We start from the raw sequence: 18,299 nt of genomic DNA, 5'->3' as shown, positions 1-18,299 counted from the left end.
TTTTTTTTTTTTATATATCACAAAACTTATTCTATGATGAAAAATCCCAATTGTAAGATACAAACTCATAAAAAGTCAGAAAAAAAAGTCACAATTATTATTATTATTTAATTTTTTTTTAGTTTTTCATTCCATGGTGGAAACAGAAAAAAAGCAGAATTGCAAGAGTGTTGCTATTATTACTAATTTTTATTCTGCAGTGGAAACTGGCTTCCACATTGATCTAAGTTTATACATGAGAATAAATTGTTAAATTAAGTTTGTTCACCATATAAACCAGTCATATCTGTTCAGAAAAGCTGGATTAAACAGCTTGCTTCCTATGGATTACTTTTACAATGTCTTTATGAACTTTTTGGAACAAAAATATGAAAAAATAAAAAAATAAAAGTCTTTTGGAACAGCATGGAAGATGAGTAAATTGTAACAGATTTTTTTTTTTAAGTCACACAAAATATCTCAGACTCTTGAAGTTTGAAAAACTACCGATGTACTCTTATCAGCTCATAAAGAACAAGAACAGATTATTCCAAAACTGACCTAATTAAGAGGTTTAGCTGTTCAGTTATTTCTGTCAGGACAAGTCTTAATGTCAGTCACATAGTGATGCTCCTCTGGTTTGGGGGCCCTTTATCCCAGCCTGACAACAGATGCCCCTTTTTACCTATTGAATGCCAATTTGTTTATTTAAAATATCATTTTATTTATTTAATTAGTTAGTTAGTTAGTGACAGGTTATTACAGTCTTGGGTACATATTTGCTGTAAAAAGGCCAAAGCTGAGGGAAAAAAAAAAAAAAAATATATATATATATATATATATATATATATATATATATATATATATATATATATATATATGATATCAGGTGGAAAACAGTAACAATTTTATAAATATTAAGAATGTTAAACCCCTGCTGACACGATGAAAGCTTATTAACAAAGAATGCATGATTTTATTCTTAAATGGCACGGAGATTAAATATTGCAACTTGTGTTTCAATGAAGTTGAAATAATGTGCAATGAGTTTCAGTGCAACATTTTCTGTCCGTAAAGTCCTGAGTATAAATGTTTTGTACCTACAGTGAAATAAACTTGTAGAAGAAATATTAAATTTCAAATAAAGATGCACATTTCTGACAAGAAAGAAAGACAAAAATGTCACTAAGGATGCACAGGTTAAATCTATAGATGCCACTGCACCATAAAGAGTTACCCTTTCAAAAGGTAAAACACAAACCTGTCAGAAAGGATTGTGCTTTGTTTTGATGCAGAGTTCGACTGATTCATTAACATATAAGGATGTTTGGGAACAGTTAAACTCTATTGTTCAGGACTGCACACTTCTTGAGAAGCTTGCTCAAAGTGTGTGTCCCACACAGGTCCGATGACAGCCATCTGCTGGGGTCCAGGCCCCTCCATTCTCATTGTCCTTTAGAGAGGAGAGAAAAGCCCTTCCCCCGACTCCTCATATTAGAGCTGTGCTCTCGGAAGATATGATCCAGTTATGACTCGATCTAAATGAGCTTTTCAATTGATATTTTAGATTTTCAGCTAGAGCCTCTGATCATCATCATAAATTATAAAGGCAGAAGTGACGTCAGCGTGAACTCGACTCCTGCGAACGCAAACAGGGTTTACGAGCGAAGCTCATGTTTAAAAAGCGGTTTTCGCACTCAAGTAAAGGCAGATTATGCTCCGACAGCCGCGTCGCTTCACGAGCAGCAGCAGGACGGAGGATGAGACGGCGGACTCGGGCGCGGAGACCGCGGGGTGAGTTAGCGGAGAAAGCTACACATCAGCTCACTTTTGTTTGCGTTTCTAAGCGGGAGAAACACAGTAACGGACAGAGCGTGCCGAATGCTTTATGACGTAAGCAACAAACGATACATTCTAACACTTCAAACAACGTTTGATCTTCAAAAACGCGCCATTTAATGTGGATTAAGGTACATAATCAAAATCAGACAACTATTTATTATTCATTTGTATGTAAGTGTTGAAGGACCATGGATTAAACTTTTTAACTTGGTTCTCTTTAGGAAATGATGAAAAAATAAACAAGTTTCAGGACTTTTGGGTTACAATAGCACTTTTGCTTTTAGGATAGGCCATCCTGATGCTAATAAATAAACAAAAGAGGTTTGTATACCAACAAAATCTTGTCAGGCATATTAAGCATCAGAATCATTAGATTAAAATTGAAAGACTATATTTAATGATCACAGTGCAGTTTCCCCCAAACTACTAATGAACTGTCATTTTAAACATTTACCATTTTTTGCCAACATCCTTCATATCACTTGGTTTTACCCATTTAAATTATTTTTTAATCATTTGAACTATAATCAAATTCAACATTATCAATTTTTCTTTTATACAGTATATAAAATTAGTACAGGTCAGAGTAGGCTAAGTATGTTATTTCATTTTTATATAAATATAACTGTTGAATCATTAATAGAACATGATTATACCCATATTTTGACATTTTATTTTCACAAAGGTTATTTGAAACATTAAAGTAGACACTTAACTTGCATTTAATATGCTATGTATGTAAAATCACTATAGTAAATTTAATTTGATGCGGACACCAAAATGGGACATCATGTCATATGTATATATATATTAGGGCTGGTTTGATACCACTTTTTCAGAATCGATATCGAACCGATGTATATATGGCTTTTCTGTTTCTGATATTGTCAAACGTAGTACCATATTTTTTATTATTTATTTATTTATTTATTTTTTACTTCTTTTATACATTTTTTTTAATAGCTTATATGAGAAAAATAAAAATCAGAGAAATATATTATTAGAAATAAAGTTGGAGACATCCATCTAAAATATTTTGGAATATACACATTAAAAGAAAAGTTAAATCACAGATTCTGTAGCAACACCACACATTCAATGTTTTTCATCTCATCTCTAATTTGAAACATTCAAATCATTCCTTAGCAGGGTAAATTCTGGGTAATATTTTAAAGGATACCTCTCTGTGTTATTTATAAAAAACTTGATTGTTATTTGCTGATAGACTGATATCATTTGTACAGTATTACACTCATTATAATAAGTGTGCTTTTTCTTTTCTTTAGATCTGACTGCAGTAAAATGTCCTGCAGTAGCAGTGAGTCCATTTTCTTTATTTAATGTATTATCAACAGTTAGGCTTGTTTTGCCATCTGTGATTTGATTTTTCCTCACCGCTCTGTCTGTGGCTTGCTCTGCCCTTTGTTCAGCTGACCTCTCGGCTGTCCCGGGTCAGGAGCTCCTTCTGCTCACCATGCACCTGCTCACCAACCCTGGCGCCTCGCTGCTCCTCCAGCACACTCTGGACCGCCTGCTGAAGTGGGTTCGTCCCGGCCTGCGTCTTTTCCACGTGTCTGAGCGGGCCTGTCCTTTACATGACTACGCCAGAGCTAACCAGCACCCTGCGGCAGGCCACCCCTCACACGCCGTCACCATATTCTTACACGAGTCTTACGGCGAGGAGCGCATTCTCAGAGTACTGGACTTCCTGCAGTGTCCGCCCTGGCAGTACCACCATACAGAGAGCTGCGGTGCCAGAGAGGCCGGTGTTCATGTTAGCTCCCCATCCAGCGCCCTGCTAAGGCCTTATCTCCTGCCCAGCCGGGACTTCTACAGCCTGGGTGCAGGTATGCCGGTGTGGGGTGTGCGGCCGGTGCACTACGGAGAAGAGGTGGTGCGGGTGACTTTGCACAGCACCTATGATAACTTTGAGGACACTGTGCGTTTATATGAGACGGTGCTACAGAGGAGGGCAGAAGAGCAGAAGACGGGCTTTTGCTGGTTCACGCTACTCACAGAAGCAGGCTTCAGCCTACAACTGGCCATCAAGCAGCTCTCCCCCGGGGTGCGAGTGGAGCCGTGTTACTCCATGGTGCTGCAGTTCAGGGTGGGGGAGATCGGACAGCTCGTGCCCTTACTGCCCAACACCTGCTCGCCCATCAGCGCCAGCCGATGGCACACTGAAGATCTGGATGGCAACAAAATCCTCTTTCAAGTAGGTCACAGGAAATGTGCTCTGTTTCTATAAGCCCTTTAGTGTACAGTCATACTAGAGTTTCTACGGGTCTTAACATGGTCTCTAAAAGTCTTAATTTGGCCTTCCACAAATTAAGGCCTTAAAAGAGCAGGAAGTCTTACAGTAAACTTATATTCACGGCATTATATTTTGCATGAATTGTAACAAAAAAAAATTATATCATTTTCTGTATTTTTGTCCTGTTTTCCAATACAAAGATCTTAACATCCTTAAATTAAGAGATATTTGAGATGCAAAATGAAGATATGAAGTCTGGGTTTATACTCAAAACAACAAATATCTGTCAACGGAGTATGAAAAATAAACTTTTTTCTCTTTGAAAATGTAAGAAAACTGGCAGATAAATTCAGTTCAGTTCAGTTCAAATTTATTTGTATTCTGCTTTTCACAGTACACATTGTTTCAAAGCAGCTTTATAGAAAATCCATGCATCTACATTACAATTTAGAGTGATCTGTTATCAGAAGTGAATGTGTCCAAGTAATGTCCATTTCAGAAATGAACAGTTGGGATGAATTAATGATGAATTAATTAATTTTAGGCAGAAAAAATTAGCTCATTTAAGCAATTATTGCGAAAAATGTGATCAAAATGATTACAATATAGAAATTTTGGGAGTTGTGCATGTTGATTCAAGTTGGCATCATCTGAGGTCCTTGCAGGGGTCAGCATCATCTCTTCACAGGTGTTGGGTCAGCTGAAGTCTTCAGACGAGGTCTTCATGCTGGAGCTGGTGTAATCTCTAGTTACCTCAAGATGGCCATCCCAAAAAAGCAAATGGAAAATAATTAGCTTAGCTGCTTAGTTCATGACGTTTCAAGCAAAAAATATGTTTGTGAATTTTATCTGAAATATATAACGGAGTATCATCGGCATAGCAGTGGAAGTGAATTCCATGTTTTCTAATAATGTTGCCAAGTGGCAGCATATATATTAAAAATAACAGAAGGCCTAACACAGATCCTTGTGGCACAACCATAATTTACTGATGATAACATGATGGAGTTTTCATTGACACATTTGGGATAGCTTTCCCAGCCAGAAGCCAGAGGGTGAGTGGTTTTAGTTTTTCGAATGGTAGTTCGCCTCACCGGGGTTGGGAACTGACATTTGTGGTAACTAGGAGAGGAGAAATGCTCTTTTGAGTATGTGGGTCCACTATTAAAGTGGTAGTTTGCTTGGGCGCGCTCTGAATGGAAAGGACGGGCCCAGCTTGAATGGAGATTCCATCGCTCAGTGTCAAGTGGATGGATGGAGAGTGAGCATGAGACTTCTTTGAGAGATTTCTGGCGTTGTTGAGAACTGACCCTCTCTTCGACCTCTCTGAGTTATGATCAAGATCGCTTCTGAGGCTCAGGGTTCAACGTCACTCTGGGGCGTGGACCTTTACGCTTTGGAAAGGGGTAGCATTTTGCCATCTGGGGGCACTTCTGAAGCCCAGGTTCAGGTTCAGGCTGGGGCTGAGGCAGTGCCAGCTAGCCAGGCTGCTGAGAGGATGGGGCCTTCTGGCGACTTTGGCAGGAACTGACGCATTGCCTGCGATGACTTCTGTAAAGCATTTGGTAAACCCATATACAGCATGGCTAAACAGTCCCTTGGGAGAGACCGGCAAGTCTAGCAAGGCGACCTTGTCAGCATCCCTGATCTCTGTTAAGGCCTCGATATACTTCAAACGAAATCTTAAGAACGAACTGATATGACGTAATTTCGAACAAAATCAGGCCTAAACGAAGTTCATTTTGAGTTTGTTTCGGCAGTTCGAAACAGCTGACCAAAGCAAACTTTCTGGGGGAGGTCATTTTCACTCCTAAACACCTTTGAGCTTCCACTGGTCCATGGCGATTACGCAATCGGTGGGTGTGTTCTGAAATTCCACCTTCTTTGACGTGCAATTTATTTATTTTTTCTCCCCCAGTTCGTTTCTCATTCTACGGAGGTCCAAGAGGAAAACAACATCTGCTGAATACACTGGAGTGTTGAATAACTGAGCTGGCACAAATATACCCGCACTTGTGCGATCTCTGAGAGACTTGAAAGATTCAGAGAAAGCATTCAATTCCTAGAAAGAAATTGCAATGAAGCATGGTGTCGACGACCCGAAGTTATGCAAAAAGTGACGCAGAGAAACATCCGAGACCAGTTTTCCAAATCCATGAAAAGAATGAAAGGAAAGAGTAAAGATATAAGGTAGCATGTACCAAATACATGTGTTTCAAATAAATGTTACACCATACTGCTGCTGCTGCTGTTCTTTCATAAGCAAATTTAAAGGGTATACAATAAATGAAATTCCAAACGAACATACAATAATAAACATTTGTTTTTATCAAAAGTAAATCATGACACCACAGAAAATATAAAAAGGTGTAACAATTTATTCAGTTTAATAAAATAAATGAACACTAATAAAATAAAGTAACAAACTGATACCGAGACATTCACACTTCCCATAAAGGACTGATTACGGTTCTTTTGTATTGCAAACATGATACTTGACTCTGAACTGCTGCTAATCATTATTCCTTTGTCTATAATATTCTGACCATTGGTGCCTGTCTCACACTTAGATTGCCTATACTTCTTCATTTCATCGTTGTTGTGTTTAGGGCATACACGCGAGCGTCCATTATTCTACACCCCGCCTCCAGCAGCGCCTCCATCATCGAAAGCTCATAAAAAATATAACAAAAATCATACCTTCACTCAGCCTTTTCAAACTTGTTTTTGCCCCCAAACAAAGAACGAAAACGAACTTTGTTTGAAGTATATCGGGGCCTTTAGATGTAGCTAAAAGTGGTGCTCCTGCGCTGTGGCCTTAGTAGCACGCAGAGCCAAATCAGTCGCTGTGCAATGCTCTCTGAAGGCATCAGAACTCTAGCTGGACTTGTCCATGGTGCAGAGAAGTTCGGCCTGAAACACTTGGAGCACCACCATCATGTAAAGCACTAAGCCAGCCTGGCCAGCTGCTGAATAAGCCCTGTTTGTTAGGGCTGAGGTAGTCCTGAAAAAGCTTAGATGGGTGCGCTGCATGGGCTTTCAACACCAGGGCCGATGGAGGGCACAGATGTGCAGCGACCACCTCTTCCAGAGGGGGAGCTTGCTATAACTTTGTTCTTCAGCGCTGTCAATAGTAGTGAGAGTGGTAGAGGGATTAACGTGCGCCAATTAGGGGGTATGCCACGTCCTGATGATTTCCTCGTGAAGTGCTGGCAGGAATGGGGCGGTCCATTGGATTGTTGACGCCATCCCTTCAGGTACCACCCGTCAAGGAGGTCATGGATGGAGCCGACCAAGCCAGGCCAAGATCCTCCATAGCTTTATTTACTGTAGAATGTGGATCAGCTTATTATCCAGGCTGGGCTGGGTTGTCTGCATCAGAGGAGGGGTTCTTTGCTGGAACATGCTCTCTCAGTGAGAACATTCCATCCCGCTGAGCGCAGCCTCTCCGTGGGAGCTGCCCAGACAGGCGACACATTCACTGTGCCATTCTGCATCATGCAGGGGTTCCCTACACCAGCCACAATTGTGGTGCTACATTTGTAACAGCGTTGCTGAAAATTTGCTCTAATAGGCACCGAATGTCCACACAGGGGAAAGCTTCTGGCTTCTTCCACTGCCAGGGCTTCTTTTCACAGCGACGAGCAGCAGGCTGAGCTTCTTTCTTCCTCTTCTTCATCTTCTTGCTTGCAGAGTCAGCGAGGAGATGATCTTCGTTGCTGAAGGAGAAAAATTCAGATGAAATGGTGCTCAAAGCAGACTTATATAGCAGTCGTCTTCACCCCTTTTTGCAGGTTGAAGTGCCATTGGTAGTGCAAAGATGAACAAATCAGGCTTCATATCAGAGTAAACAGCATGTGCTGCAAGTGATGCAATGGAAGAGACCATTCGAAAGGGAACCACTGATCTACAGTAATAGAAAACATGGACATCAGTTTAAATTTTGTACATGCATTTATTTTAAAATTAATGATCACATTACAATGCTAATTAAATTTATTTGCTTTGAAATATTTTTAGGCCTTCCCCTAACTTCAGCAGCATTTTATTTTTCAAAGGAAACTTTTTGTTCTAAAAAATTAGAAAATGATTGAATGAATGTGTAAAGGCTGAAAATGGGGTCTTGTGGGTGACCTTCACAATTATAGATATTTTTACTTTTTGTGTTAAAAATAATATAAAATGGGTTCGGAATGACATAAGTGTAAAGCAAATAATGCCAGCATTTTTAATGTGAACTATTCCTTTAAACTGCAATTATCGTAAAGGAATAGAAATGAACATTTGCTGTTAATTTTCTCACCCTCAGTCCATTCAAGATGTAGGAGACTTCAGCAGAACAGAAAATTTTTAGCTGAAACCGTGGTCCTTGATTATTCCTAAAATGCAAGTCAGTTGCTGCCGTTACTTTAGGAGTAAAAAAAAAAAAACATATTTATATCCATTGTCCCTGACTATATATTTAGGTTTTATGAAGCTAAACGATCTGTCTGTGCAGGAAACTGAACATTAATTACAACATTATTACCTGTAATCCAGGTGTCTGATTCTTTTACATGAACTGGTTCTTCCAGACAGCTTGTTTCAATGAACTGGCTCAGTGTTAGTTTACGTAATCATGCAATGATGTGACTTATACACAATTATATTATTAAAGCACCCAGCAATGATGTGAAATGTGGATGTTTTACATGTCTAAAGCATATAAAGTGAATAATCTTGTCTTCATCAGCTCGCCTTTTTACGTAAACGATGACAAACCATAAAAACTTTAATTGCAGCCATTCATTCAAACACTCGCATATCACCAGCACATCGGTCTTCGGTCCGAGTCGAACTGTTTCCTCAGTTCAGTGACTGTTGGAGGAACTAGAGCGCTGAATGAGTTAGCAAAACCCAACATCATAGGATCAGATATGCTGCTATTTTGCCTGATTTCAAGTCAGGGTTACTTTGAGGCATCTGAAAGTGAGTTTTGATTGAGTTACTTGTAGATCTGTGCTACTCGAGCTGCAAACTGTTTCAGACAATTCAGTACGACTTTTTTTTATTCTCAAAACATGGTAGCTGCTGTCTTGCATTGTCTCACCGTGTTTTCAGCTAAAAATCTTATTTTTTGTTCTACTGAAGAAAAAGTCACCTACCTCTTGGATGGCCTGAGGGTGATTAAATTAACAGCAAATTTTCTTTTTTGGGTGAACTATCCCTTTAATGACTGTTGAACTGATAAAGCGTGGTTTTCTCCACAGGTTAAAGCTCCAGCACAAGCCCAAGGCTTCCTGAGGTCTGCGTTTCCTCTGAGCTGTCCCAGGATGCTGCTGAGGAGCTGTGCAGCTGGCAGACCCCCTTCCACCTCTCCCTGCAGGAGGATGTCCCATCTGAAGGAGCACGTTGAGGACCACTGTCCCCGCGGCATGAGGTCAGGCACATGCGGCAGGGAGTGTGCCGGGTCAGACGGCACCCGCAGCACTCCTCCAGGAAGCTCCTGTTACTCGTCCCAGCGCAGCAGCCCCGCAGGCCTGTCGATGAACTGGTATGAGCCCATGATAACCTCAGAAACCTCCCTATCCCGCCTCCAGCTGGAAGAGGAGGAGCCGGAGATGAATGTGGACACAGGTTGTGCTGTGAAGCCACAGGCCGCTTTAGGAGTGTCTGCTCTGCTGACTCTGTCTAGAGACCTGAAACACGTCCTGGATGAGCCACGGTGGACCACTGACGAGAGTGCAGAGAGCGTCATAGCAGAGACACAAGCTTCACAGTGTCACAGTCGACATCAGCATGCACAAGTAGATGAGTTCTTCATCTGACTGTTACCATTTACTCATTTGTTTGGAAAAGCAGCACACATTTGCATGAATGCATTTGCCAAAGCCACTTACAGTGCATTCCCATTGTAAGAAGTCATGCATTCCCTGGAAATAAACATCAATACTGTCACTTTCATACACGATCATCCATTCACATCGATGATTACGTAATCTTAACAAATGACAAATAAATATAATTCTTTAATTGCATTTGATCTTTTCTATAGGATTTATAGTGGGGTTCAAAAGAGAATGAAAATGCTTCTATTTTGCATTTTAGTACAGATTTTTCAGTGCAAATTACATGATCATCATAACGTCAGTGAGATTTAGTAACAATGCACAAATGCACTGTATTCATCTCATAACAATTTATAATAACTAGCTTCATCCTTACTAGTAATGACGCAAGTAAACCCTAATTAGGCAGGTTTATATGTTATTCTGCACAAATGCACTGTATTCATCTCAGAACTGTTTATTGTATGTCCACTAAACATTACAAACTCAGCATTTCTCAGCATTTCTGAGACTGTATCAGTATTTTGACAGTTGACAATGTATTTTTATGAAATATATCAAATATGTAGTACTTTGTATTTGATAATAATGTTGTGTATGTTGGTAACAAACTAATTTAATAATTATGTAGTTATATGAAGAATAATGTTTGGAATAAATCAAAGGAGTGTCATTTTCTTTAATAGTTCCCTCAGATTGGATGATCTGAGCCTTCATTCATTTTGTGGCTTTCATTTAGTTTATTGTGAAGGATTCATCAAGTTTATTTTTCACATTCTATCCAAAATCCTTTTCCCACATTCCAATAAATAAATAAAAATGGCAGAAAGTGAGTCAGCATTGAGCCCAAGTTAATTATGAAATGTAAGTTATTGCTTTTATTTGCTTTGCTGTAAATTAATCTAGAAGCTTTTCTGACCAGTTTGGCACCTCACAGCTTTAGATCTTTTAACTCTTTCCCCCCACTGACGAGTTATATCGTCATTTAGAAGACAACGCTTCCCTGCCATTGACAAGTTTTTATGACTTTTTGTGTTTTCAACTGTAATACACTTGGGGGCGCTATTGCACATCTTCTGCATGAGTACAAAATCTTCCTAACACAAACGTAAACAGGATGAAAAAACTAGCTATTTCTTATGTAAATAGATGCATATGAAAAATAATGCGATCATCAGCAATTGACAGCATATAAATGTAAACTGCATAATGTTACGGGAGTAAAATGATGATCCAGGAAGTGGATCCATGTCTGTGCAAGCTTTGGAGGTGTTGATGGAAGCGATTTACTGGATTTATGCTTTGATAATCATACTGAATATTATCCAGATGTAGTTTTTGATAAAAAATTTGATTTTCTCACCTTTTTGCTTTAAAATTATACATCTTTATGAAACCTACCTATTCAAGTGTTGATTAAAAAAAAAAAGCTTTGATCTTTATTTTGGTGTATTGCATATTCAGCAAAATATACTGTAGGCCATCAAATTTTAGTGAAAATCATCAAAATCACTGGCGGTGGCTGGCAACTTTTTTTCAAAAATGCAGGTGGGGAAAGAGTTAATTATCATTGAAATTATTATTAGCACTGACATTACACCACCTTTATTAAAATGATCAAATTATTTGCTTCGTATTCACTCCAACATATTTCAGCTAGTTTCCAAGGCAACATTTCTCATTTTAATTTAGCTTAACCTGATGTTCTAAAATAACCAAAACTTAAATAAAAATTAATAAAAACCATTGCAATATTTATTTAAAAAAAAAAACTACAAAAAACCCACAACAAATTAACTAAAATGTACAAAAAAAAAATTTACAAAATAAATTTAAAAATAGTGATGCTCCATTGTAAAATTAATTTAGCATGGTTTTAAATAATTCCAATCTCTAGACACATAAATGGACAATGCTTACAATAAAATAATTATAAAATATAGATATGCCTAAATAAAAGACAAATATCGTAATTATAAGTATATATTAATTTTATTTTACACAATTTTTAGTTAAAATAAATTAACATTAACAAAAATAACACGCAAATATATCCCGCAGTGATCCGCACCTTTCCAGGATCAAACCTCCAGTACTGCTGCTCTTTAAAGAAATACAGCTTTCCGTCCGGCCGAGTAAAGGCCCCGTTGAGTCCACATGGAAGCCCCTTCCAGTCCCGCAGGGCACGAGGATAGTATGGCTCCACGCTGAGAGACTCCAGGTTCAGGACATAGTAGCGGAATCCTCTGTAAAACCCGACAAGTAACGTAACGTAACTCAAACCGTTTGAGTAAACAGATATCCTTAAAAACATGACAAGTTGGGTTTACTCAAACCGTTTGAGGAAACCGATTGCCTTAAACCATTTAAGTTTTAAAACTAATAGTTGTGAATACTCTGAACTTAATTCAGTTGAGTTCACTGAAAGAATATATACATTGCATTTAAATAATTAAATGATTAATTGAGTTATAATTGAGCATTAGTGATGAACACCTGCTGTTAACAAACAGAATTACTGAAGAAAAGAGAAACACAAGAACTACAACTGACTTCAGACCCTCACTAAAACCTGACAAGTTATGTTAACTCAAACCGTAATTTGAGGAAACCGATTGCCTTAAACCATTTAAGTTTTAAAACTAACAGTTATGAGTACTCTGAACTTAATTTAGTTGAGTTCAGAAAAAGAAGCTATACATTGCAATTAAATAATTAAGTGATTAACTAAATGATCATTGAGCATTAGTGATGAACAGCTGCTGTTATCAAACAGAATCACTGAAGAAAAGAGAAACACAAGAACTACAACTGACTTCAGACACAGCCTTAGATAAAATAAACTGAAATAAAATACATTAAATCTCTCAAGATCTGATTAAACAACCCACAAACAGCATCACCAGCTCCACTTATTAATAACCAGACTGACTTTATTTCTGTCAGACGTCTACAGAAGATCTGGTTGAGAATTAACTAAGGTTTAGATGTTGATTTATTGTTTCATTTGAAGTAACCATGTTAGAGATCAGTGTTTGCTTAAGTTGGGCTCTTGACCCTTGATTTATGGTTTAGTTCATTTTTTTCTCTGGTTGTTGTAGCCATGTTTGTTGTAACTGAAAAACCCAGGGAAAATATTATCATGTATTGGCTGTTACACTGTATATTGGTGATGATAATCATCAATAATAAAATTGTTCAGAGTCCCACATCTGAACAAATATGTGTCGCATAATTATTTTGATGATTACAATGAGAACCATTCAAAAAGCCAGTGGTTCTGTGATAATCAGTTAATAGAAAGGACTTCCCAAACACTTTGTGCACATATCTTGTTCTTTTATGGCAGCAATTAGTCACACACAGACATCAATAATCAGAATATGAATCTCAACAATGGTGACGAAAAAAAAAACATGCTGCCTTGCATGCTGGGTACTTTTTTTTTTTTTTTTTTATGGTTACCATTGTTGAGGTTCATATGCTGATTATTGATGTCTGTGTGTGACTAATTGACATAATAAAAAACTTAACTGTTTGGAAAGTCATTTATGTAACACAAATACAACAGATCCAATAATCAGTTTCACTATAAACAATCCAACTAATTACACATCACCTATTTCATCAGAGATTAAACTCGAAACAACACAATAATTGATGATTATCATCAACATCTAGGTACAGGTTCAGTAAAAAAAAAAAGTTATTCTGAAGGCAGTTGAAGTTACTCTCTCACTCTCACTCACTCACTCTCACTCACACTCTCAATCACTCTCTCACTCACTCTCACTCACACTCTCACTCACTCACTCTCACCTCACTCACACTCACACACACTCACACACACTCTCACACACACTCTGACAACATCCCTCACACAACATTTTTGTTACAAATGTTTCTTCTGGGCTTTTGAGTTACAACAAATATGTTTTAGAAACATTTTTGTTACAACAGCCAGAAAAAACTAAGACAAAAATCAAGGGTCAAGAGCCCAACTAAAGCAAACACTGATCTCTAACATGGTTACTTCAAATGAAACAATAAATCAACAACATTTAACCCTTAGTTAAATCTCAATCAGATCTTCTGTAGACATCTGACAGAAATAAAGTCAGTCTGGTTATTAATAAGTGGAGCTGGTGATGCTGTTTGTTAACAGCAGCTGTTCATCACTAAAGCTCAATCAGCACTTAATTAATCACTTGATTACCTAATTGCAAAGTTTTTAAAAAAAATACATTATAAATAGTTTAAGTAAGGCAATCTGTTTACACACAATCACAGTGTTGAGGGTAAACAATAGTTTTCACAACTTAAAGAGAGAGAGAGCAAAAATAAATAAATATATATATTTATTCACACACTCTCACACACACACACACACACACACACAATCACAGTGTTGAGGGTAACGCATTGCAAGTAATGCAAGTAAAATCAGATTACTTTTTACTTTACTTCATCCGCGCAAATGAAACATTTTTGGGTGAACTATCCCTTTAAACTTGAGGCCACGAGAAAGGCCATGAGATGTTGTTTCCACAACACAGGATCTCAAGGCCACGACATTTTATCACATTCCCACAAATTAATATCTCGTGGCCACTAAAAACACTAAGTGAACCGAACATGTCCCCACCTGGTCACCATAATTATGACTGATTGCAGAAGTTTACAGTCATCATAATGTGGGAATTATGATCACGCAATATTGACTGATTGAACAGAAGAGAATCGTCTCTCTTTGAGTCATTAGGAAATTATGGCGCTATTTAAAGAAATGTGAGGTAAACGTGTGAATACATAGTAAAATCCTGAGTGTTAAATGAACACTGCTCGGAGCATATATGGTCCCACTCTAAAAGAGTGTTAAAGTAACTCTAAAGCAGTGTTAAAGTTAATGAGATAATTAAGTGATCAATTAAGTGCTGATTGAGCATTAGTGGTGAACAGTTGCTGTTAACAAACAGAATTACTGAAGAAAAGAAAAACACAAGAATTACTACTGTAATCATGTCCACAAACAGCTTGTCACCAACTTCACACATTACTAACCAGTTTGACTTTTGTATAATAAACACATTACTTTACTTTTTTTTTTGTGTGTGTGTGTGTGTTTTTTGTATATGTGTGTGTGTGTGTGTGTGTGTGTGTGTGTGTGAGAGTGAGTGCACAAGTGCATTGGTTTATGTGTGGTTGTGGATGATGTCTATGTTTAGCTATCAGAATATCACCCAAAAAAACCACATCCTGTCCCACTCCCCAGCTCTGTGCAGTCTTTTGTACTATGCTCCTTCTGATGTGTCATATCTGCTCTGACAAACCGCAAAGGACAGTGGGCGAGATGTTTAGATTTTTTAGTGCTCATGCACATGCTCTTCAGACACTTTCTGTTGAACTTCATTCAGCACCTGCTCTCTCCTCACAACAGTCAGATTATTACAACCGAGGAGCTGCTTGAGGTATTTACTTTTCATAACTTTTCCATGATACTTTTTGAGGAATCATACTTTTCATAACAGTGTTTTTTTGATTAGCAAGTTTAGAAGTGTCTTACAGGCAAAGGGAATAATCTAATGTAAAAAAAAAAAAAAAAAAGTTATATTGTTGAATGGATTGTTGTTGTTGTGTTGTTGTTGTTGTTGTTTTGGGGGGTGGGGCAGTAATGAAAATTTAGTTGAAAATAGTCATTAAAACAAAATGTATGCTTTTTATGATTATTACAAAGACTGACATAAGTAAAATGCTCAATGTTCTTCGATCTCTTTAACAACAGTGGCCTAGACTTTAAAATCTCTTTCAATAAAATGTGGTTGAAGGAAATCGGTGAGTCCTTTCACTGACTGATGCTTGTTATTTAACTCTGATCAAATCCAGGCTTTTTATTGGATTATGTATGTAAGAAGCTACTACATTTGTTCTAAGCTTTGCCTGAAGAACATATCCACTGTTATTTTAAATACATCACTTATTTATTTATTTATTTATTTACAATAAGGTGAGATGAAAATTATATTCTTTATATTTTAAATTTCCTTTCAGTGGCACTTCAAATAACTTCTTCTTACTCCATGTTTTTAACTTGTTTCGTAATATGAACTTTATTTGAACTGAAATGACTGAACTGAACCAACATTGAACTGAACTGATCTGAATCATGACACTATTGTTTCTGTATATAGTTACTTTACAACAGAATTGGGATTTGCCAAGTTTGCATCATTGATTCTGTTAAATTCCGGTTTAAAACTGTGAAGAAATTAAGCTGTATAAACTGCTCTAAAATAAATGTGAACATGAAAAGTAAACATGACATGTGTAAATGTTGGTTTTTAGGTAAAACCGCAACAGCTTCCAGTTACATAAGAAATGAACATCACAGTAACATGTGGAGATATTCACACCTCTGTGGGGTTTGTGTATGTAGTTTTTTCTGCTGTCTTCAATCATACACTCAATGTTGACTGTGAGCAGAGCTGGCATTTCGAGGTGAGTGTGTTTCTGTCCTCAAACTACACCATTATACACACACACACACACACACATGATATGGTTCTCATCTGTTTTATTTGATCAGGATGGAGTTATGATAGCAGATCCATCAGCTCCTCACACACTGATTGATCCTGTTATTTCTGTCTCATCTGATCGTCTCGTCACGTCTCACTGTGTGAATCTGAAGCATGAGATCCGCTGTGATTCTGCTGGAGTAAATCAACTCAATCACTCTCTCAACAATTCATGTTTAATTTAAATGTATTATTATAAATGCTGCTTTAATGCTTCTTTATTTCATTGCAGTCTCATTTCAGTCATGAGATCATGTTCAGAGGTGAGAAGAAACTGTAAAACACATCAGTGTGTCCTGCTTGAGATCAAACTCTGTGTTGAATTGAATATTCTGTGTGCTTCAAGTGAATCATGATGACATAGTTTTTCAGTGTGGAATGAAACTGCAGTGACTCAAAACTCAGGTGAGATTCATCTTAAAAACTGATAAAAACACTGCAGATCTGATTCACACTCAATTCATTTTCAGTCTCAGCACTGTCTCATATTTGTGATCATTGTGTTTTTAAAGATGATCTGAATGAAGTGACTCCAGATCTCCAACGGTCAGGTAAAACAGCTTTAAACCTCTTACTATTATTTTTTTATCATTATAGATCAGCTGATTTGATGTTGTATCACTTGTATAGATCAGTTGTGGTGGCTTGTGGCTCTTTTCATCATCATTGTTCTGGCATTTCTCTGTTTCTTGCTGCGTAAAAGTATCTTCAGGTGAGACTGATCTCAGTTCAGTCAGTAAATCACACACTAGTTCTAAATGATAAGACTCTGATGGAAATGGTTTAAATAATAAACGTTATTCTGTTTTTTCAGGTTTTCCAGAAGGAAGCACCGAGCATCTGTCAGCGTGATGAAGAGAGTGAGTGTTTCTGTATCTCAAGTGTCAGTTACATTCACAGATGGATGATGTTTAAACCATGATGAATCTTCATCTGCTGAAACTGAATGTGTTTCTCTCAGGGATCCTGAATCTGGTGCCCAAATGAAGCTCAGACCTGATGAATCTGTTTCACTGAATCAATCTGAATCTGAGCAATTTGAACGACTCTGTGTCAAGAGGATGATCTTCATCTTCATCGTCATCAGATCATTTTACACATGAATCAAACTCAGGGTCCCTCAGTCGAGGGAGTTTTGCTTCATCCTGAGCTTCTGGATGTGTATTTCCATTGCTGTGTCTCTTTTATTAACGCAGCTGGATCTGTTACATCCTGGTGATGTATTATGTGTATAAATGTGTTTGGGTATGTATTTTATTCTGAGTATTGTGCTCTCTCTCTCTCTCCACTTGCCATGCAGTAAATTAGTCACACCTGATGCTTGTAAGGAGTGTGCTGCTACAGAAGAGCAGAGTGAACACTGCTTGAGGAGGTTCTCTTCTTCCTGTCTGTTTATTCATGTTAATTTTTCTAATCATGGGAGCTGTAGGGAGAGGATGCCAATTTTTCTTTGGATAAACATGTTCATCCCTGTTTTTTTGGTTGGTAAGGGAGTAGAGGGAAGCTTATGTTGTTTATTTTCTTTCTTTTACCCTGTGTAGGTCATTTAGTAAGTAAAACTATTTTGTTTGTTGTTTTTGGCTAAGACCCTCTCCTGAAGATTAATTGCTTCCACTTTCTTTAAAAACAAATAAACAATTTGTATTTGCTACAAGTGGTTGTCACATTTCTTGGACAGAGGGCCGAAGAGAATCCTTCATGTTTTCTATTTGTTTCTCATTTTTGGTTATTTTTTCTCCTGTTAAAACTTCTCCCAGTCTATTTTTTCTCAAATTGTTTTACTTTTTGACTGTGGGTGGGGATGAAAGTGTTGCAGGCCTA

The 18,299-nt window shown here is 37.6% G+C and overlaps 1 protein-coding gene across 2 annotated transcripts; it reads left to right on the top strand.

Moving 5' to 3' along the window:
* The first annotated feature begins 1,183 nt into the window (after positions 1-1,183).
* LOC109103042 (protein FAM124B-like) lies at positions 1,184-10,215 on the top strand. Of its 2 annotated transcripts, none has more exons than XM_019116359.2 (4): positions 1,184-1,773; positions 3,108-3,139; positions 3,252-4,036; positions 9,325-10,215. In XM_019116359.2, the coding sequence occupies exons 1-4, from the start codon at positions 1,694-1,696 to the stop codon at positions 9,880-9,882; spliced, it is 1,455 nt and encodes a 484-aa protein (XP_018971904.2). In that variant the 5' UTR covers positions 1,184-1,693; the 3' UTR covers positions 9,883-10,215. The 2 variants fall into 2 exon arrangements, with proteins under 2 accessions (XP_018971904.2, XP_042626710.1); XM_042770776.1 differs by lacking the exon at positions 1,184-1,773 and adding an exon at positions 1,784-1,949.
* Positions 10,216-18,299: the final 8,084 nt, after the last annotated feature.

This window comes from Cyprinus carpio, chromosome A15 (assembly GCF_018340385.1).
Source record: "Cyprinus carpio isolate SPL01 chromosome A15, ASM1834038v1, whole genome shotgun sequence".
Taxonomy (NCBI): domain Eukaryota; kingdom Metazoa; phylum Chordata; class Actinopteri; order Cypriniformes; family Cyprinidae; genus Cyprinus; species Cyprinus carpio.
The sequence above is the reverse complement of the archived record's forward strand: the minus strand, read 5'-3'. Positions and strand labels throughout refer to the sequence as shown.

What these genes read in the sequence shown, in the direction of transcription:
- LOC109103042 (XM_019116359.2), top strand. Translation starts at nt 1,694, where the DNA reads ATGCTCCGACAGCCGCGTCGCTTCACGAGCAGCAGCAGGACGGAGGAT. An exon ending in TCGGGCGCGGAGACCGCGGG is followed by an intron (nt 1,774 to 3,107) that starts GTGAGTTAGCGG and finishes TCTTTTCTTTAG; the next exon opens with ATCTGACTGCAGTAAAATGT. An exon ending in TAAAATGTCCTGCAGTAGCA is followed by an intron (nt 3,140 to 3,251) that starts GTGAGTCCATTT and finishes CCCTTTGTTCAG; the next exon opens with CTGACCTCTCGGCTGTCCCG.